This window comes from Salarias fasciatus, chromosome 15, assembly GCF_902148845.1.
Source record: "Salarias fasciatus chromosome 15, fSalaFa1.1, whole genome shotgun sequence".
Taxonomy (NCBI): Eukaryota; Metazoa; Chordata; class Actinopteri; order Blenniiformes; family Blenniidae; genus Salarias; species Salarias fasciatus.
The window spans coordinates 1,278,421-1,300,964 of record NC_043759.1 but is presented as its reverse complement, the minus strand read 5'-3'; the positions used below and the strand labels follow the sequence as shown (position 1 = coordinate 1,300,964).

The 22,544-nt window shown below is 45.1% G+C and overlaps 1 protein-coding gene across 1 annotated transcript in view; it reads right to left on the bottom strand.

Moving 5' to 3' along the window:
* Window positions 1–382: 382 nt before the first annotated feature.
* The window catches only part of LOC115402250 (NLR family CARD domain-containing protein 3-like), a 65,228-nt gene continuing 43,066 nt past the window's right edge, over window positions 383–22,544 (bottom strand). Inside the window, exons 9-10 of the mRNA XM_030110764.1 lie at window positions 7,405–7,451; window positions 383–1,009 (exon numbers count right to left, since the gene is read on the bottom strand). Of these exons, the coding sequence (XP_029966624.1) occupies window positions 471–1,009; window positions 7,405–7,451 (586 nt within the window). The 3' untranslated portion in view covers window positions 383–470. The remainder of the gene's footprint in view (window positions 1,010–7,404; window positions 7,452–22,544) is intronic.

Genomic DNA, 22,544 nt, shown 5'->3' with positions numbered 1-22,544 from the left:
TCATTGAGCTCTTCATTCAAGCTGCTCTGCAGACTTTTGGCCACCAGGTGGCGCCAAATAGTACTGTGTAGAGACGCTTCCATCCAGGCTTCAGAGCTTCAGAAAGCTTCATTTGTCCATCAGGATTAAAAAGAGCTTCACTTCCAGCCTGGCAGCAGACTGACAGACTCAGACTCTCAGTCAGACTCTCCTTCAATCAGTCCAGCTGAGACCAGACTGGTCCAGTCAGGACCGGCTGGGCTGGACCAGAAGACAAACATCAAACTTTGAGCAGAAGAGTCCTGTCCTCATCGTCTCCATCATTGCTGACAAAGACTTGAGGAGGTTAGAAAACGTCCTGAAACTTAAAGTGACCACATATTTACAAAGTGTTGGAGGCTCCGTCTGTGAGCCCTGCTGAACTCCACTGATGTTCTCTGATCTCTGATTGGTGCTGACAGGACTGCTGTCAGAGACAGAGACCGTCCCTCCTACAGAGGACACAGACTCACTGAAGAACCAGAGTCCCAGACTGTAAATCCAGCATAGAGAGGTTGAGAGAATGTGGTGTTGAAGGTGTAGAGGTGGATCAGAGAGTCAGAGGAGACTCTGAAGAAGGACAGAGAGCCTGCAGGACAGTCCACATACACTGCTACTCTACCAGAGGAGGAGGAGGAGGAGGAGGAGGAGATGGATGTTCTTGTGTTATTGTGCCAGACAGAGTAACCTTCATCAGAGCAGTACAGATTCCAGGACTGATCATTCCCTCCAAACCAACACTCATCACTGTCTCCTCTCCTCCTGATTCCTCTGGAACTCACTGATACATAAACTTTCCCGCTCCACTCGACCTCCCAGTAACATCGACCACTCAGATCATTTCTACACAGCAGCTGAGGACAGTAATCAAATCTGTCTGGATGATCAGGATACAGCTGCTCTTCCTCCACATACGTCACCTTCCTGTTGTTGTTCGACAGTTTGAGGTTTCTGCTCATTGAGTTTGTGTCCAGTTCAAGCTGAGAGAAATCTGATGGAGAGAAAGAGAGAAAAGTCATCCTCTGACACATGTGATGGATTTCTTCTTTCTGGACTTCATGACATGTTGTTCATTCAGAGAAAGTTTCATGAGGACACTTTTTGTCAGACTTCTCTCGTCAGTAATTTTTGAACAACCTGATCTCACAGAAATGCATGAAATGAGCACAAGGAGGAGACGGACAAGAGAGTAGAGCTGGGTGTCGTTTATTCACAGCACACTGGTGACAGCTGTCATTTCAGGAAGCAACTCCATGACAGATCATTTCCGCCCTTTTAAACCCCACCAACAGTGCACCACACCTTCTCACGTGACTAAACCCCGCCTCTTCTAATGTGAGGAAACACCCTCTCCCAGCAGACACCACAACACATTGTTAGTACCAGATTGTGTGCTCCTATCATGTATTGTGTTGAAAATGCATGTGGTCAACATGCAAACAGTCTCCTCTGAAAGTCAATTAGAATCCATGTTGTGGTGGGAACACGCATTCTCAGCTTCAAAGACGTCACGCCGTGGGTGTTGTTTCATAGATCCCAGAAGTGCAAGTGAAGATTAATCGATGTTCTGAATTGTGCTGCACGATTACCGCAATCACGATCGCAATCGCAATGTCAGCACGTGCAATTACATAGTCGCAAAAGGGGTGCGATTGTGCAATTATTAAAAAAACTGCAAAAAAAAAAAAAAAAAAACCCTAACCCGGAGAGAGAGCAGATTTCTGCTTCAAGTCGTCTGCACTCGCTAACAGGACAGCTGGAGCGCAATTGTTTGGGTGTGTTTGTGCATTTTCAAAGCGTGTCTCGACGTCGTGCGGGGTTTGTTCGCTGCGTGTCTTTGGTCAGGTCAGCACAGGGTGCGCTAGCAAATAACACCAGCATCTCCAGGAGAGGTGGAGCCGTAATGGCGAACGCAGAGACTGGCGGCTCCAGGAGTGACGCTAACAACTCGGGTCTTTTTTTCTTTAATGTTGTGAACTCACAGAAATGCGCTTATTGACCAGAGGTGATAATAGTGATCAGTTTGTTGACAGTGCTATGCACTCACTAAAATCTGCCCTTGACGTAGTGGCTCCGTTGCAGCTGAAAACCAATCGACCCAGGCGCGTTGCTCCATGGTTTAATTCTGAAACCCGTGTTCTCAAACAAAAAACTCGGCAATTAGAAAGACTGTGGCGTAAATCTACATCGGAACAATCTCTGAAGGCCTGGAAATGTAGCTTGCTAAGCTATAAACAAATTCTTTTTAAAGCCAAGACATTATATTACTCTTGTTTAATAGAAATAAACAAAAATAACCCTCGGTTTCTGTTCAACACTGTAGCCAGACTGACAAACAGTCATACTGCAGTGGAACCAGTAATCCCAGAATCTTTAAACTGCCATGACTTTCTTAAATTCTTTAATGATAAAATCATAACCATCAGAGGTAAAATCAGTGAAGCGCTTTCCTCAGATCAAGCTCAGGGAATCCAGCCACTGCATCCACCTGAAATACCTGAAATACTAGATAGTTTCTCACCAGTAGATGGGGCTGAGATTACTTCAATTGTAATGTCTTCTAAAACCTCGACCTGTCTCCAAGATCCAATTCCAACTCAGCTTTTCAAAGATATTCTTCCAGTTATCTTAAATACGATCATAACTATAATAAATACGTCTCTAGAAATTGGCTATGTGCCACAGTCATTTAAATTCGCAGTAATCAAACCACTGCTGAAAAAAACCTAATCTTGATCCTGATATTCTAGCTAACTACAGACCGATATCAAATCTGCCTTTTATTTCAAAAGTCCTGGTCGTGGTTAAACAGCTTTGCCGCCACCTACAGGACAATAGTTTATTTGAGAAATGTCAGTCAGGATATAGAGCTTATCACAGCACTGAGACTGCGTTAGTTAAAGTCACTAATGTCTTGCTATTGACGGCTGACGCAGGTCTAGTCTCAGTCCTGGTTCTCTTAGACCTCAGTGCAGCTTTTGATACAATCGACCACAATATTCTCCTGCAGAGGTTAGAATGTGAGGTTGGCATCAGAGGAAAAGCCCTCTGCTGGTTCAAATCCTATTTATCTAATAGGTACCAATTTGTTCACGTTAACCAACAGCCCTCACCGTGCTCCCAGGTCAGTTATGGGGTTCCTCAAGGGTCCGTGCTCGGGCCAGTTTTATTTCTGTTATATATGCTTCCTTTAGGGAACATAATTAGAAGCCACGATATCAATTTTCATTGTTATGCAGATGACACACAACTGTATTTATCTATGAAACCTGATCAAACTAATCAAATAGACAGACTCAGTGACTGTATCAGAGAAATTAAATCCTGGATGACTACGAACTATCTCCGTCTGAATCCTGGCAAAACAGAGGTCATTATACTAGGCCCCCATAAACTGAGAGAGTGTCTATCTGAACAGATTATCACCTTAGATAACGTCAGTGTATCCTCCTCCTCTACTGTGAGGAACCTCAGGGTCTTATTTGATCAGGATATCTCCTTTAAAGCACACATCAACCTGTCTTGTAAAACAGCATATTTCCACTTGCGCAACACAGCTAAAATAAGAAACATTCTACCTAGAAGCGATGCAGAAAAACTCATCCATGCATTTGTTTCTACTAGATTAGACTACTGCAACTCCCTTCTCGCAGCCTGCCCAAAAAGTGCATTAAAAAACTTTCAGTTGGTTCAAAATGCGGCCGCCAGATTATTAACCGGAACTAGAAGAGGCGAACACATTACTTCCGTTCTAAAATCTCTTCACTGGCTTCCTGTCGAGTTCAGAGTTAGATTTAAAATCCTTCTCCTCACTTACAAAATCCTAAATGGGATGGCTCCGACCTATCTCCAAGATGCTTTAACGCCTTATCAACCAATCAGAGCACTTCGCTCTCAAAATGCAGGGTTACTGGTGACTCCTAGAGTCTCTAAATGGACACTAGGTGGAAGAGCCTTTAGCTATCAGGCACCATTTTTATGGAACCAGCTTCCAAGTGGTGTCAAAGAGGCAGACACAGTCTCCACATTTAAGGTTAGGCTCAAGACGTTTCTCTTCGATGCAGCCTATGATCAGGTCAGCTGGGGACTCTAAACTAAACTAAACTAAACTAAACTAAACTAAACTAAACTAAACTAAACCAAACTAAATTAAACTAAACTAAACTATCTAAACTATCCTAACTAAATACTAGTTTAAATACTAAACTATTCACAAAGCTTTCCTAGGAGCTAGAATGCTGTGGGAAGTACGGTGCACTGAGCCCTGTCCTCCTCTAACGTCTGAATGTTATTCCCTTTAGTCTGTTCATTGCTTTTCACCTGCTGTCCCCCCCTTCGAGGGGGAGTCTTCTCCAGTTTCAGTTGCTGACTCCACTATTACGAGGGCCTACGAACAAGCTCCGTCCGGACTGGGAGGACACTCCTGTCGGTGGTGTGCCCGTGGACTGGCTTCGGTTCTACTTCTGGGATCCGTGGTTCTTGTGCTGGACCGTCCAACCGACTGTCCTCAACATTGTCCTAGGCTTTACTTCTTATTGTCTCATGCTAGCTGTTGCCAAAGCTGTCCGTCCCTGGGAGAGGGATCCCTCCATACTGTGGTTCTCCCCAAGATTTCTTCTTTTCCCACTGGGTTTTTGGAGTTTTTTCTTGCCGGATGTGAGGGTCTAAGGCGGTGGTTGCTTCGTTTTGTCTCGTTACTGTGAATTTGACATATTAATATTATGCTTATTCACTGTTTTTATTTTTACCGACCAATGTAACATCTTGAAGCCTCTGAGGCAACTGTTGTTGTGATACTGGGCTGTACAAAAATAAATTGATTGATTGATTGACTTTTTTTTTTAATAATTGAAGTTATGTAAACCGGGGTTTAAAAAATAAAACGGGACAATGAGCAAATGTGACAGTTTGCTTATTTTTAAGCAATTATTTGAATTTACAGGGGAAAAATAATACCGTGATATATACCGTTACCGTGATATGAAATTTCTGATACCGTGATATAAGATTGTGTTCTTAGCGCCCAACCCTCTCTGTGGTAAAGTTTTGTGTTATCATTCCAGTGTATGTATCACACAGAAGATACTTCACACTGTTTTCAGTCTACAGAGATGTGCCTTTTTAGTTTGTACAGTGCATAATTGTGCTATTTTGAATAAAAACAAAACAGTACTGTTGTGCTGGACACTGTTGTTTGTATAAAGTAAGTTTGGATATTTTGAGAATTATTACACAATAAAAATCCTCAGGAATCCATCTCTGCTTTTCCTTGATTTATTTCCCATGAAAACCAAGCAAGTCTGTAGACTCATGATGAACCAACTTTTTTTGTTAAATTGCAAGCACAATCGCAATCGCAATGTTGTCCACCTAATCACCAATCGCACCTTTTCTCCAAATCGTGCAGCACTAGTTCTGAAGAAAGATCAGATTTTTAGCCGTAACAGTGCAACCATCCAAGGCAGACTGTATAACAATGGCATGTGCTTCTGCTGAGTCAAAAAGAAATATCAACTTTATTTGAAGAAAACATGTATATTTGTCAATGTCATATCACGGAGAAGCACTAGAATACCCATAATCCTCATGTTTGTCAGCGATGCATCTGTTTGGTTGAGGTTGACAGTGGATGCTCCTATTCATGGACAAGCAAGCAGAGGTTGTTTGCTCATGTGACCAGGTTGCAAATGATTATGTGAACCGTAGTCAAAACAACACGGATTGACGACCGGGTGGTCCCAATTGCACAATAACCCACCACGTGCGTCTCATATGCACATCTGTTCGGCAGGTGTATGCACCAGATCATCAGGGCTTCCACATCTGCCTGGGGCCCTGCAACAAAATCATCTTGTAAACTGTCAATGGACAAAAACCCATCGATTTTGAGAGCGGGACTGGTGGTATCGAGAGAACGCAAGATCTTGCGAGAATACCACCATTAGCATTCACGTGATAGCTGGCAGGGCTACAAATCACAGAAATAAATCCAGAGCGATGTACTTCTTCACACTCAATTCATAAGACATGCATTACACTTCACCAGTAGTACATGTTCAACTGTTCATATGGTTTATTGGCATTCATAAACTCAGAAACCTAATCCTACTTTCAAACCCCAGAAAGAACTACAAATTCATGACACGATCAATGGATTTGCATCATGATGCTATTGGGAGTTGTAGTTCTATCTTCAAAATATCCGTTTACCCTGAATAGAAGAGGGAAATATAAAAAATAAGTACATTAGGGGTTTAGAGTGACGAGGAACATGCTCCACTGGATTATTTTTTCAAATGAAACTGATATACATAGGTGAAATTTAGTTTTTACCACATATCGTGATGCCCCCTGCTGGTGATAATATCAAATCAAACCTGACAGGATAGTGGAGTTGAAGAGCTTTGTATAACAGTTGGTCCCATGATTCTAGCATTTTTCACTGTCAAAATAGAAGCTTTAAAAGAAACAGCAAAGTCAAAGTTCAAAGGTCAATATCTCTGAGCAGGAGCAAATTCAAACTTCCAGGCTGCCATAATCTTACTCCCCTGATCAAGTCCTTTACAGTGATGTATCATGCTTAGTCCTATGACACATTTTTAATTTCTCCTTCTCCGCCAATCCTGCTCTCAAAATCAATGCTTTTTGTCCACTGACAGTCTATAAGATGATTTTGTTGCAGGGTCCCGGGCAGATGTGGAAGCCTGGATGATCTGGTACATATACCTGCCGAACAGCTGTGCATATGAGACGCATGCGGCAGCTTATTGTACAATTAGGACCACCTGGTTGTCAGTCCGTGTTGTTTTGACTATGGTTCCCATAAGCAAAAGACCTCTGCTTGCTTGTCCATGAAAAGGAGCATCCACCGTCAGCCTCGACCAATCGGACACGTCGCTGATAAACATGAGGATTATGGATATTTTAGTGCTTCTGAATGATATGACATTGACAAAAAAATGTGTTTTCTTAAAATAAAGTTGATATTTCACGGGAGCTTTTTGACTCAGCAGAAACACATACCATTGCTACACAGTCTGCCTTGGATGGTCACACTGTTATGGCAAATAATCAGATCTTTCTTCAGAATGTCGATTAATCTTCATTCGCACTTCCGGGATCTATGAAACACCCACGGCGTGACGTCTTTGAAGCTGAGAATGCGTTCCCACCACAACACGGATTCTGATTGACTTTGGAGACTGTTTGTGTGGTGACCACATGCAATTTCAACACAATGCATGACAGGAGCAGCAGTCTGGTACTAAAAGTGTGTGCTCATTTCACGCATTTCTGTGAGATCAGGTTGCAGCTGTGCTCGAATGAATTAAAACCGTTGATTGAAAGACAAACAGACACTGTTTGGTCCTCATCAGTCCAACTTACACTTCCTGAGACCAGGTTTTAACCACTGCTCTCCACCATGGTCCACCCTGCAGGAAGAAAGACAGTCAGAAGGGTTTTCTCTCCAACAGGAGTCCTAACTGCTGCTCAACATGAAGCAGAGCTCCTCAGAAAAAGGCTGAAGGAGCTCTGAGTCCACACTCTGGGACTGCTTCACTCAGGACAGCAGTCAGCTCTGGATGGAGGGATGAAGAAGATGAAGTGATGAATGAAGCCTCCTCTGGTGTTTCAGCTCACACTGACTCATTTCTAGGGATGTGCGAGTACCGATACCAGATCTCGGTATCGGGCCGATACTGGCCTTATTTCAAAGTATCGAGTATTCGTGAAGGCTACCGATGCCAGCCGCCGATACTCACGGCAAGAAAACCTCACGCGTAGTAAGTCCTCCTCACCAGCAGATGGCGGTAGTGCAACTGAATGGGATGCAAGCTGCCGACAAACATGAAAGAGGAAGAAGCTCCTCTCTGGGAGTCGCTGACAGGTGCTGGTGCTACACTGCACGGGCTGACTTCTCTGTGAACGTCACATCCAGAGAAGAGACAACAGGAAGGAATCCTTGAGAACGGCTGCTCGTCTCACCAAAACTTCGTTGCTGTAGAAATTCTTTTCTCCAAGCGAAAACGAGCCGAGCTCTGCAGAATGCAAACTTTGGAGGTGCGTGATCTTGTTCATTTACCACTAGTAATTTTTTGAAACACCTCAGGGCGAAGCTTGTGGACGAGAGTCTGACAAGAGGCTGACGCTGTTGTGCTGGACGGCAAACTCTGCAGAAGACCGAGAAACTGAAGAGCACCGATCTGAGAGCAGTTCAAAGAACACGAGCAACTCTTAGTAACCTTGCATAGTAGATGGCCTGCCTGATTGAGTTCCTAAATCCTGCAGATCCCATCTTGTAGCACTCCATAGACCAGGGGTCGGCAATTAGATTTGGCAGCGGGCCACTTTTTTGGGGGGCACTTCAATCGCGGGCCAAGGGGTCTCCGGCTCGCGCGCGCGTTCATCCGCGGACTGGAGAGCGAGGGGGGGGGGGGGGGGGGGTTGGCACCGGACGTACTTAACGCGACTGCATTTGCGCAACAAATGGCACCGCGCCGCGCTACATGCACGAGTTTTATCGCTGGTGTGTGAATTCATTCGCGGGACGCTCCACGCTGGAACAAATATGCAACACAGAACATCCTGCAGAAACATCACAGCTCCTCATCACCGTCTCCTGCACAGCAGCAGTAGGCAGGATTCTTCTGATGTTTGTCCCACAGTCCTGTGTGCACCCGGCTGTCTGTGTGTGTGTGTGCGCGCGCGCGCATACTGATCGATGGTGCGGGTTTTGTTCTTTTTTGTTTTTATGACTGTTTTTACTGTTCAGCACTTTTATGAATATGAGAAGTACTTTTACAAATAAAGATTGAGATTGAGATGCTCCGCCTGCCACCATCGCTGCTCTGTATCTGGCATGAGGAAGTCAGCGCCGGCTGCGGCCGAGGCGCCGGCATCGCTTCAGGCTGCCTGCTGCCCTCCGGAGGCGGTCTGAGCTCGGTGAGTTCCACCGTCTTCTGCAGGAGCTGCGCCCGGACGGCTGGTTCCAGCGCTGCTTCAGGCTGACACCCGGTTTCCACCAGAAGTGGTGAACAAGTGAGATCACGCACGCCGCTCGCCTTGGCATCAAGCCAACTGTTCTGCGTGATCGGAGCCCTGCTGCCCTCCGTCAGCACGTCCGTGAAGAGCTCCACGCTGATAGGCTGTCCTGGCGCCAATTCGCTTGAAAGGTTCAATTATTTCAACTCGAGAGATGAGCGACGAGTGATGAAGCGGCGGGTGGCGGGCGGCAGCGAGCGGCTGTGCAAGTCGACGGGCGCGCAGATTTTTCCCTGGAAACGTTCTCCGCCGGCCGCCGGCCGCATCATCGCTCACCATCCACCGCTCAAGGTTGAGCGACAATCGCGTCATTACATTGACTTTGTGAAATACACACTCAAACTTACTGGAGAATAAACACACACGGTGAGCTCGGTGCAGCGCACTTGCGCTCTCTGTTCACCAGACGAGGCGCCACTCCTCTTTATTTTTCAGTGACAAACCGGAAACCACAACTAAACAACACATCCCTCGAAGATTGTCTATTGCAACACAATGACGGATATCGCACTCTCACAGGGGTGCGTGCGTCCGCTCGAGGGCCCGGGGTAATGCGTGCGTTAATGCGTTTGTGCGCGCGCGTGTTGGGGTCCTCTCGCGGGCCGGATTGGACGGTTCGGCGGGCCACATTTGGCCCGCGGGCCGCTAATTGCTGACCCCTGCCATAGACCAATGGTTTCACTCTGTTAAAATTTCACCGGCCCAATCAGGGGAAAGAGGCGGGAGCTGCGGGAGGAGCAGACATGACGAAAGACGTGACGACAGCAGGAAGCTCGAAAAAGTTCGAAAACAATGGCGGCATGCTGAGCGATCTCCATGGACACGGCAATATCTGCAGTTTTATAAGAAAGCGACTCAATTTCTTCTTTGAAAGAGGAGCACAGAACATCACTTAAAGTCTTTTTGTCAGGAAACGATGTATACTGCTTCTCAGCAGCAGCGCACGTAAGCTCCGTCACACCGTGGCTTGATGTGGATTGGTCTGTGGTGAGTGTGTCGTGTGTCAATCAGAACGGTCGTCCAATCGTCTTCTTCTTTGGTTCGAACGGTCGTCCAGTCACCAGCTACTGATTATTTTGAAGGTCCCGCCTCTGAAATCAAATCGGAAGAGCAGCTACCCAGATGGACTTGTGAAATATTATTTCCGTGGCGGACATATGAAGCACACCGTCTGGTGTGTCAGGTTAAACTCTTAGAGCAGCTCTTAAAACTCAGGGGTTGTTCTTTCTTTGACTTTAGTTCATAAAAAGTCATTAAAATGAGTTCATTTAAAAACTTTAGTTCATGTAAAGTGTAAAACTCAGAGAAAATTGTTTTATCTTGCACTTACGTTCATTTAAAAAACATTAAAATAAGTTCATTTAAAAACGTGTATAATTTAGAGTCGTTTACATCTTGTACTTCAGTTCACTTAAAAAAAAAAACTTAAAACTCAGAGAAATTGTTTTCTCTTGCACTTAATTTCATTTAGAAAAGTGTAAAACTCAAAGAGTTGTTTGTTTTATTTTTCAGACTATTATTTTGGACTTAAACATAGTGACTGGGCTTCCTTTTTTAAGAAATAAAACTGATTTTTCAAAAATGATCTGTCATTGCATTATTTAAATTTTTATGTATCAAAAGTATCGGTATGCGTATCAGTATTGGTGAGTCCTGAAGATGAAGTACTCGTACTTGGTATCGGTCTGACAAAAAGTGGTATCGAACATCCCGACTCATTTCAAAAGTTCAAAGTCTTTGTGGAGACGTCTGGAGGCTAAAAGTGTTTCTGGCGCTTTGGATCAGTGTGATGAAGATGAAACCTTTTGGCATGTTTCTGCTCCTCTCCTCCTAACAGCTGGAAAAGGAGCTTTCAAAGGATCCTCCACACTTCTGGAGTTTTCACTGAAAGACTCCGTCTGACAGAGAAGAAGAGAAGTTCTGTTTCTCTTCATCAACCAGCTCCAACACACACATGGAGAAAAGTCTCCATTCAGCCAAAACACACAGAAAACCCTGAAGATCATGTTGGAATGGAAAGTGGAGGAATTCTCATCAGGACTTGAAGAGTGAAGCAGCAGTTTGATCAAATGATTCAAACTCCAGCTCCAGATGTCTGAACTGAACCACATCAAAAAAAGTATCTACTACATTATATGTCAAACTGAAAGATTTATGGCCCCCCAATAAACCCCTCCCCTCACCATTTGTCCACCATTTGTCCAGCGTTTGTCCACCGTGCATTTGTCCCCCCCCCCCAAACTTCCTTCCTTCTGAGGTCTTTTGAAGTTTTTACGATGTGTTAGGTGTTGACACATCTGAAGGGATGAGTAGGAGCCAGACAGACGGATAGAGGGGGTTGAATTTATATTGTACTGAGAGATGGCGGAGAAGCGTGTCATGAAGAGGTTATATTACAAGCCGAGTCATCCTGGTAGTTTCGGCGGGGTAGAACGGCTTCATAAAGCGGTTCAAGATGAGACGGGAAAGAAAGTCAGGGTGGAAGATGTGAAAGACTTTTTATCATCTCAAGACACCTATACTCTGCATAAACCGGCTAGGGTACATTTTCCAAGGAACAGAGTTTTTGTTACAAGACCTCTCAAACAATTTCAGGCAGACCTTTGCGATATGTGGGCGTGAGTCGATGAAAATGATGGGTATAGTTATTTACTCACGGTAGGGCTGGGCGATATGGCAATAAAAATGATCACGATTTTTTTTTCATATCATTCGATCTCGATTATAATCACGATATGTTATATTGTTTTTAAACCAGTTTTAAGGGTCCTTCTGCTGCCCCCTGTCTGTCCTCACCTTCACTCCTCCTGATGCATGATGGGTGTGTGCTTCTTGGGTCGGTGGCTCTCTGGCCATGGTCACTGTCCGCCCTGGTCCTGGGGGGGGGGGTGGCGCTCCTGGCCCTATCCTTCATCGGGGGGCTCCTGGGTGACGGGGGTGCTGCGGAATCCCCGGGCCCCCCTCTCCCCCCGCTCTCATGCACACACACGTAGGGCTTTGGGAGGCGGGCTTATCAAGTTGGGTGTGGTGGAGGGGCCATCTAAGTGGCCCCAATCACTGCACGCTTCAGTGGCTCGCCTCTCAGTCTTAATTGCACTTAGTCATCTAACACGACCAAATACATACAAACACACACATCGGGGGGTCTTGGCGCGCTGTGTCGGGGGTGGGGCTGTTCAGGTGGAGACTGCTCATTTGGCCTCACTCGCGGCACGGTGTGGTTACTGCCCCTCAAATTTTAATCGCAAACAACATATACTCCATCAACACTCACGAGACGGAGGGGGGGGAGGGAGGGCAATGGGGTCTTCTGCGCCCCCGTTTCCGGATTCCTTCTGGTGGGGGGTGGGGCGGGGGGGGGCTGTTGTTTTCCCCACAGGCCGGGGGTTCGGAGCGGCTGTGGTTTGGGGGGCTGCTGGCTCGGGGGGGTGGCATACCTGTCTGCGGCGGTGGGGGGGGGGGGGTGGGGGCGGCAGTGGTGGGTGGCGGGGGGTCCTGGATGTGGGGTTCGGTGTTCCCTTGCCTTCCGGGGGTGTCTCCCACAGGATGTGACAGTTGGATGACGTGGGAATGTGAGTGTGTTTGGGGTAGGATGGACTGTGTGTGTGTGTGTGTGTGTGTGTGTGTGTGTGTGTTGGAATGTGAGTGTGTGTGTGTGTGTGTGTGCGTTTGTTTTAGGGATGAGTGGTTGTGTGTGTGCATGTGTGTGTGTCAGTATGAGTGAGTGGGTATGAGTGCTGGGTTGGGGCGGGGGGGAGTGAGGCGGGAGAGGACAGGCGGTGGGTTCCGGGTGGGCCGGGCGGTGGACGGGGGGGTGGGTTCTGGGTGGGGGTCGTGGGGGGGGTGGGGGGGGGGGGGGGGGGTGGGGGTGGGGGGTGGGTGATGCCCTGGATCTCGGGGTGCATGGCCGGAGCGCTGGGGGGTGTACTGGCCTGGGGTGGGTAGCCGCCCGTGTGGGCTGGTTCTCCCGGGTGGGTCATGGCCCCCCGCCTGGGTGGGGGGTTGGCTCCTGGGCTCTTGGGCCTCGGGCTCTCGGCCCTGCCCGCCCCGGGCGTCTGGCGCCCGGGGTGGACCGGCTCCTGCCGGTCGTGGCTCCGCGGGCCCGGGCCCCGGGACTGCCGGGGTCCCCGGCCGGGGCTTTCCTCTGCCCCGTTTCTGGACTGGAGCGTGGGCGTCTGCCTGGGGGGGGCGGCTTGGATCCGGGCTCTGTGATGTCCGCCGGCTGTCTGGGCTCTGAGGGCCTCTCTGGCCTACTTCTGGCCTTCTCAGAGGTCAGAGGTCATATATGCATGATCACTATCACCATCACTGTCACCATCATATTCACATGATCACGTTGATCTTTAATCACTCTTCACATACTCAGTTACCTTGTCTTCTTGTGGTGGTTAGAATAATGGTGATCTGTAGCGGACCTCTCTTGATGCACGCCCCGAGTTTACTACTAGTTACAACTAGCTATATTCAAAAAAAAAAAAAAAAAAAACGGTTTGTGGTGTCCTTGCATTTCCTTCCTCCCCTACACCTCCTTTTATTTTTGTGGCCTGGTCTGTTCACTAATATGGTTCGGAAAAAAAAGAAAAAAAAAAAAATGTATATATGGTTCTGTAATTTTCTGTGTTGGTTGTCGGCTCTGTTTTGGTGTTGTCTAGATTGGGGGTTTGGGATTGTTGTAGGTTGCGTGTGGTGCGTCGACAACACTGTTTTGTGACTTTGTACATAGGTTGTGCCCCCCCCCCCCCCCCCCCCCCCCCCCCCCCCCCCCCCCCCGTTCTCCCTCTCTTTATCTTTCTCTCTTTCTGTCCCTGCTCTCTGAGCATTTCCGTCCCGGTCCTGTCCGGCAGCCATGCCGGATGCCAGCTTTAAATAAAGGCAGCAGCAGGAGGAGACTCAGTCTCGTCCTGCTGCTAACATTAAAATCTGTTCGGATAGTAAAAGGCTACAATCATACAATATTGCACGCCCCAGCTGCCGAACAGGACAAGGGAAAAAAAAAAAAAAAAAAAAAAAAAAATAAACCAGTTTTAAAGCATCTGCACTGAAAACTAGAAGTATAGAATAATTAAACATTTTATTAACAAACTAAGTAAATAGCAATGCAAATTACATAATATAAACATAGAAAAATATAAGCACAATCTCACTTAACAGTGCAGTAAATGGAAAAAAAAAAATCTAGCACCAAGATAATAAAATCTTGCAATGCACCGGTTTTTTTTTTTTCAGTAAAAGAGAAGAACTGAACGATCGTTAGTTACAGTGTGACAGTTTACAGCCCTGAGGATTTTTGTTGCTATAAAAGATTAAAAAACTAAAGAAACCGCCTGGAGATAATGAAGGTGCTTTAGAATATAAACATTATTTTCAAGTTCTGATGCTAAATATGCTGCTGCCATCATTAATGCTTGCATCAAATGTACAAAATTTAAATAATCTAGATTGGACAGATTAGACTTAAAATGTAGCAGTACAAAACTACAATAACACACAAAAAAAATAGACTAAAGTAATTGTTTTTATCCTCTTAGAATGTGGCTCGTATGGTGCAGTGGCCTGAAAAGATGACACTGGCTACGCTGACATGCCGTCAATATTCGTGTTAAGATAAATATTCTGGTTTCTGAAACATAATAACCCCAGGTAGATCCTCATTCAGACCACAGCCACAGACGACGCTATGACTGCATTTACACTTCATGCCACTAGGGGTGCTGTTTGCACGTTCAACCTTATTTTACACAGACACCACAGAAGAACCAGGGCGCTGCAGCGCTGCAGGCTCTCCCTGCATGTCGATAGAAGAAGAGTGTTAGCGGCAAGACGTGGAGATATGTTCAACGATGCGATGCACCGTTTTTTCAGTAAAAGAGAAGAACTGAATGATCGTTAGTTAAACTGTATCACAAGTAGTTCCTACTAAAAAGACCAGATTCTTTGCGGTGCGGGTGGAGCAGCTTGTCCTGTCAGCAGCAGCCTCATCTTCAGAGGATAACGCCGAGGCATGGCTGACTTCTATGGGTGGCCGTTTGTGCCATACACCGCCTGGTACAAAACGCCGTTCAGAACGGCGCTTTTAACGCCGAGCGCCGCCAGGCGCTTTTATTTTGAAACGCCTTCCGGCGTCTCAAACGCCGAGCGCCGCCAGGCGCTTTTAAAGCGCCACCAGGCGCTTGAAAACTGAGTGAGGAACTTTTTTCCATATATGTTTTTTTGTCCACATGACGTTTGATATATTAAATGTATTAAAATATATTTTTTCCTTTCTAATAAATTTTTCAAAACTGAAATGTTTAAAAACAAAAAAAAAAATAAATACTTTTGATCAGGGGTGAGCTTAATGAGGAGACTTACAGGGTTATAGGGTGGAAATGTTCAAAAAATTACTTATCTGACATGTTTTCAGAGCAGCTAAAGTTTGCCAATAGTCACAACAGGTCACAAAAGGATTGTAAATGTTCCCACAGGGAATTTTTTACCTTTGAAAAAGTTAGATCACATTTTCAAAATGTATGTAGAATCAAATTCCTTCACCGAAAATGTTTTAACTCTCATAAATACAATAAATAAATCCCACCTTGTGATAGAACCCCCCCCCCCCCCCACAAAGGAGTCTTGTGTAAACAAAGAAATCTTGAATAGTTGAGCCTATATTTCTTTCCTTCTCTCCTTCTATTTTGCAATAACAGATTGTAATAATACCTACACATTGTGCAATAAATTATCTTTTTGACCCCAGGCTTGTGACTTAGGAATTGAGAGGAATACATGAAGCCCACTGGTGTGACGATCCAGGAAAAGCAGTGTTCCTCTCTGACAGCAGCCTGCTTGGTGGCTCCCCAGATGTCATGGTGTCCAATGACTGCATCATTGAGATAAAATGTCCCTATGCAGCCAGAAATACCATGTTTATAAGTGAAATAATTATCTGTGCCTTCGTACCAGTTAAACTGTTGTTTTATGTTGTGTGATTTATTATTAAAAATATAAGCAGTAACAAAATAAAACAAATGATGTCATAATAAATTAACCAGTGTGAAGATTTGTGTTTAAGTAGTTCAGCATCCCTGACACTTACTACCAAACGAATATTCAAATACTTCTTCTAATCATGCATTCAGATATTATTTGAAAAAACTGAATTGTACTGAGAATGTAATGTTGTAACAGACAAACATAGACCCTAAAGAGAGAATCTCAGATTTATTTTTAAACATTTCAGTTTTGAAAAATTGATTAGAAAGGAAAATATATATTTTAATACATTTAATATATCAAACGTCATGTGGACAATAAAACATATATGGAAAAAAGTTCCTCTAAAAAGAAGACCGATACCTTTTACTGGCTGGTGAAACTTCAGGGGAGGAGAATATTTGCATGTTATGGAGCGTGTGGCGGCGCTAGGCGTCCAAAAGCGCCTGGCGGCGCTCGGCGTTTGAGACGACGGAAGGCGTTTCAAAATAAAAGCGCCTGGCGGCGCTCGGCGTTAAAAGCGCCGTTCTGAACGGCGTTTTGTACCAGGCGGTGTATGGCACAAACGGCCACCCATAGACTTCATCTGCTTCGCTGCCCTAGGCTCCACTTTCAGGTCCATCTCTGGTTACTTCTCAGACAACTTTCAGGCGGAAGTTGAGCAGGAAAAAGCCGACGTTGATTGGTTGTGGTCATGCACATTTCTGCCTTCTCTGATCGAGAAAATGTGCTCACAGCTGATCACCGTGATCGACTGGAAATTAATCGCGATCAACAATCACGATCATATAATCGCCCAGGCCTAACTCACGGTCATTGATGTGTTTTCCAAATTAGCGTACGTGCGAGCTTTGAAAAAGAAGACCGCGGCTGAGGTGGTGTCTGCCTTTGAATCCGTCTTTCGCGAGAGCCCGACGCCTGAAAACCTACAGACTTATGCGGGAAGAGAATTTTTCAACAAAAGTTTTGAGATTCTGATGAGGAAACACAACATCATACATTTTGCCACAGCCAGTGATCTAAAAGCCTGCATGGTTGAAAGATTTAACCGAATGTTAAAGACCAGAATGCGGAGATATTTCACTGCTAAGAGCACTAGACGATATGTGGAAGTCCTACCAGACTTAGTAAAAAGCTATAATAACACTCACCACAGCAGTATAAAAATGCGTCCGGTTGATGTGACTAAGGAAAATACCCGCCGTGTGTTTCACAATTTGTATGGTACGCCTACACCACGAGACAAGAGAAAACAAAAATTAAAGGTAGGATTTAAGGTGGGCGATGTTGTCAGAATATCCAAGTTGCGAGGGGCCTTCAATGAAAAAGCGCGCAAGCGTGTTGCTTGGTCTGCTGCAGCTTCTGTAGTTCAGGGTGCGCGCGCAGACATGCACTGGAGCAGTATGAAAGCGCACTGTTTAGGCTCTTAAAATATACTAAATTACCTCATTAAGAATTAATTATGGACATTACCCACTCAGGACACTTGGATTACAGTGGACGAGCAGTATGAAGGAGAATGGGCACGTTTTGTGGACTTTATGGACCGTTTTTTCTGTCGGGCTCTGTCGGTCCCTGTTTGTTGACAACGAAAGTCCCCAAACATCTCCAACTGCATTTGAAACGTCAAAAAAGTGCTCCAGAGTGTTTCTCAGCATGAGGGTGAGTAGAAAATGAGGCCAAATTGTTTTTTGGGTGGAGTATCCCTTTAACATCTGGTACAACCGGAGTTAAAGGAATGACGCTGAATTTTTTTTTTTTCCTCGGGTTCTGTGCAAATCTGTGCTTCTTTGTTCCTGGTTTCAAAAATGGGGTTTATTGGTGTGGTGTTTGGAGACACACATGAGCCGATTTTATCGTCCGGTCCTCCAAACCTTTCCTTCCATGCGACCAGCGGGACATTTAGCAGTGTATGGAATACGCTGCAGCTGGTATTAAAGGTCTCCAAAAAAAAAACTCCTCCAAGCCTTTTTTCCCTTCGTAGCAACAAATGCAGGCGCAAAAGCACATAGTGCCTGAAACACCCGCTCTGGACTGCCACGCAATGCTGTAAAGCACTCTTTTTTTCCAAGAAGGAGACCCTGTTTGTGCATCACCCTCCACAGACTCACGCTTCAGAGGTCGACCAGGGGTCAGCGTTGGATCGACGGGCCTCGCGCCACCTTCATCAGGGTTTGCCCGAAAATGTCGAACAATCATGTGATACAGTACACCCCAGTCGTTGGAGTTCAGCATCGCTATAGAAGGTACAGCTCCCTGCTTTTCACCCTCACCTCGCTGATAGAGGCAAAGCTCCCCCGTCGTATATTTGAACACGTAGCCCCATGCACCACGCCGTCCGTAAGGTTTCAGCGGCCATTCTTCCTTCAACGATTCCAATGGACGGAGCTGGGTCCGAAGCAGGTGCATCGCATGCTTCTTCAGTGCATTCGGGATTATCGGCGTCTCTTCGTACACCATGATCGGTGTGTCCCGGATGATCGGGTTTTGAATTCTTTCCTGAGCCATTTTTTTTTTCTTCCAAAATCTGTATTTTTAATTGGAGTGATCCAACATGGGCTTGATGTATTTAACGACGCGTATAAATAGAGCCCCTTCTATAGGGAGGGCGAGAGCAGGGCCCACAGGACTTCAGCGTTTTTATTTTTTCCTCCTTTCCCCCACCTCCACTGACTCAGCATGGGGGAGGGTGTGTGTGTGTGTGTGTGTGTGTGTGTGTGTGTGTGTGTGTGTGTGTGTGTGTGTTCTGATCTGAGGAAGTCATTTGACAGTCCAGCATCCTGTCCAGGTGAAGAAAAGCAGAGACGTGTATTTTGTGTCTGATTTGAGGAAGTTGAAGGAACTTGGATGCTGACGATGATTCTCTGGAGGTGAGAAGCACATCAGGCCTGTAGAGACGCTCGGTCTGGCTGTGAGTGTTTGAAGCTCGCTACAGGTGCTGATTCTGGAAGTGAGTACAAATAAGGCCTTACAGCCTCACCATGCAGAGGTGCTAAAGCCATTTGTTTGCGTCAATTGACGCTTTTGTGGTTTTCCACAGAGTTTTTTCCTGATGTGTATTTAGTCTGGTCAGGTCAATCAGAGAAGTTGACAAACGGATGAAAGAAATAAGTTAGATTAGATTCCCTCGTTCCGTGTCTTCTCACAGAATGTTCTTTAAAGCATCTGAGTATCGACCCATTTTGCTGTTTTTTAGGGCCAGTTGTATTCTGGGGCATTCTTGCAGGCCTGTACTACAAACAATTCCTGCTCCTTAGTGAAGCAATCTTTATTCTTACGATGGAGTCAGTAACCCCCCTGTGCAAATAGATCATGCTGAAAAACTACTCTGGAATTCCTGTTCTCAAATGAGTGGACTTGATGGTGAACAATACATGACAAAGTTATGGAAAAGCTTCTTACTTTAGCAGATGTGATAACACGAGAACTTCACTGTAAGAACGGACTGATGAACAGGTGTCTGAATATGCAGAAAGATTTCTTAAATGTTGGAAAGAAAAGGTCAAATTAAAAGTGTCGCATAAAGCTGAACCCTTCTCTGTGTCAATGATCATTAATGGACTGGGAACACAGGATGCTGATACTTTAAAGAATTACCAGCCCCAGACGTGTTTTCATTGAGTCCTGTGGAATTACTAAAAGAGGACTAGAGGATTAGATGCAACTGGATTGTTTGCAAATCAAAAAAAAAAAAAAAAAAAAGCTAAGATTCGTGCTGTACAATACACAATTCTGGGAGAGTATAGACCGTTTGTATCAACACAACCAGGCTTCAGAGGATGAGGATGAGACAGGATGAGACCAAATCAACGACGATTTAGGGACCGACGTTATTATAATAATACTAATGATCAAAAACTGGCAAGGGTGAAGAAACCTCAATGATGCATGCCATTACCAGAGACTGTGAGCAAAGGAAAAAAAAAAAGAGATGAAGCTAAAGTAGCGAGACCCACCGGCGTGCCACAAGTGTTGAATCAAGGCCAAAACTCAACAAGTGTTATGACCCGGAGAGTCAAACATATTTCTCAAGGACACAGGACAATCAGGATGAGGGTCCAGTCATTTATTTAACACTTTCTCCAGAGTTGGCGTCTTGAAGCTGGAACCTGACGAGGCTCTGGAGGAAAGAGAACCCTCACCACCCGTGCCCCAAAAACTGTATTCAAAAAAAAAGGAACAAAGTAGCAAACCAAGGAAGGCCCAGATGCGCCAGCCAAACTTAAGAAAAAGACGAGTCCACAGCCCAGCTGCTATGCAGCCGTCGAAGCTGATCCCTCGTCCAAACTAAAGACAAAACCCCAACTAAACCCGATCAAAAGAAAGGCGAAAACGGGACGGCTGGTCACACCTGGACAGAAAAAGACAGCGATCCAAAAGAAGGGAAAAATCGGAAAAAAGAGAACGCAAAGCCGGCTAGTGGGCTAGCATGCCCTGCAGCAACATGCCTGCCTGTCGGAGCCGAAGTCCATACAGGTGTAACGAGGTGGGTAGGCGAGCGAGAGAGAGACCGGACGACGCCGACCCAGAGCGCCGCCTCCACGCTGCTATTTATAGCGACTCGCTCCAATCAAAACCGAACAAAAAAGGAAGAAGATAATTACTTCAAAAAAACACAAAACAGGATAAATATTCCCTAAATATCTGAAGGGAAAAAAAAACGAGAAGCTGTCCGTAAAAAAAAACCATGATGTGCCCGCAGCACATCACAACAAGTACCAAAGACAAACATTACACCAGAACAGAGACCAGTTTCCTTTCTGTGGAGAAAAACTTCTACACAATGAAGCGGCCGACAGTACTGGGATGCTGACGGTGATCAAATAATAATAATGATGGTTATTCATGCACAAGTTTCAGGTACACCGGTAGAAATACCAAAGATTTGTTTAAACATTAAAGGGAAACCAAAAAAGTTTCTCATAAATGTAGGTGTATTTTTTCTCTTGTATTTATCAACAGGAGATATACTGTCCATTAAGTTCACTGTTCAGACTGTCAGCATTTCTGGTGTCCCACAAAGAGAACCGCTGTCAAAACTGTTACCGGTCGAGAGAGATGGCTGGAAATTTCAACATGTGTTTGTGATTTAGAAATGTTTTAATTATTCGCAAAAAGATTATCTGTCAAAATTAAGATTATATAGAATTTGTGCTCCAGAGTGAGTAACAGTAAAACATTCCAAACATACATCAGACGGTAGGACAGTATTTCCCTGTTTGGCAAAACCAGCCTCTGTTTTGCTAAATGTTGATGTGGTGACTTGACTGTTCACAATAGAGGGAATCAGAACATTAGCATTCTGTCAAGTAGACCAGCAGATAAACCATTCTCGGACAGAGTAGCAAGTCCACAAATACTGTTTGTCTCTCTCCAGAGGGACTGATGTTATTATTAAAATATATGCACGGAAACATTGAACCATTCATCGGTGCAGTTACAAATGATCACTGGGTCAGTGACTAAAAATGCTTGACATTTGTTAGCAGTTTCTTCATAGACAACCAGATGATGAAAGAGAGGAGAGGAGGAAAGGTGAGCCCGTCTTCCTATCGCAACGGTCTGCCTGAAACTGTTTGAGAGGTCTTGTAACAAAAACTCTGTTCCTTGGAAAATGTACCGTAGCCGGTTTATGCAGAGTATAGGTGTCTTGAGATGATAAAAAATCTTTCACATCTTCCACCCTAACTTTCTTCATGGCACGCTTTTCTGCCATCTCTAAGTACAATATAAATTCACCCCCTCTATCCGTATGTCTTGCTCCTACTCATCTCCTAAACACCTAACCCATCGTAAAAACTTCAAAGTGCAGTTACAAATGATCACTGGGACTAAAATGCTTGACATTTGTTACCAGTTTCCTCATAGACAACCAGATGATGAAGATAGCAACTAAAATGTTATTGTTTGGTCGTATGATGAGGACACTTTGCATTTTTGTTCATTAAAATCTTGCAAAATACAACGAAAGCAGAAGTTCAGTTGGATGTGTTGTTGCAACCTCCGTCAGTTTGAGCGTCTGCTCCATCTAAATTATGGACACAGCACACAAATCATGTAGGACTGCTGGATATGGAACCTTATCAAGCAACAATTAACTATGCGGAATATCCTGTTTGTTAAAACAGTATCCCTGATCAGAGGAAAAAGAAATGGGGTCAGACCAGTGGTTCAAACACTGCTGAAACGAGGAGTAATTGTGTGTCTCCAAACAACACCCCAATAAAAATCCCATTCAGTAAAAAAAAAAAAAAACAGTGGCTCAGTAATTCGGAGATTGTTCAGTTTTAAAGTATCAGACGAGCAACAGAGTCACGTTATATGTAGGGAGTGCTATCAACAAGATACAGGCAAGAGTTGACGCACAACTAATCTTTACGCCACCTAAAACAGCGGCGCAAACTGCAGTACGGAGTGTGTAAAGCTGATGAGGAAATAATAGTAATGATGAGGGAGCATTACTGTCTGTCAGAGTAGAAAAAGAGTGAGAAAATGTATATTGCTATTCGAGA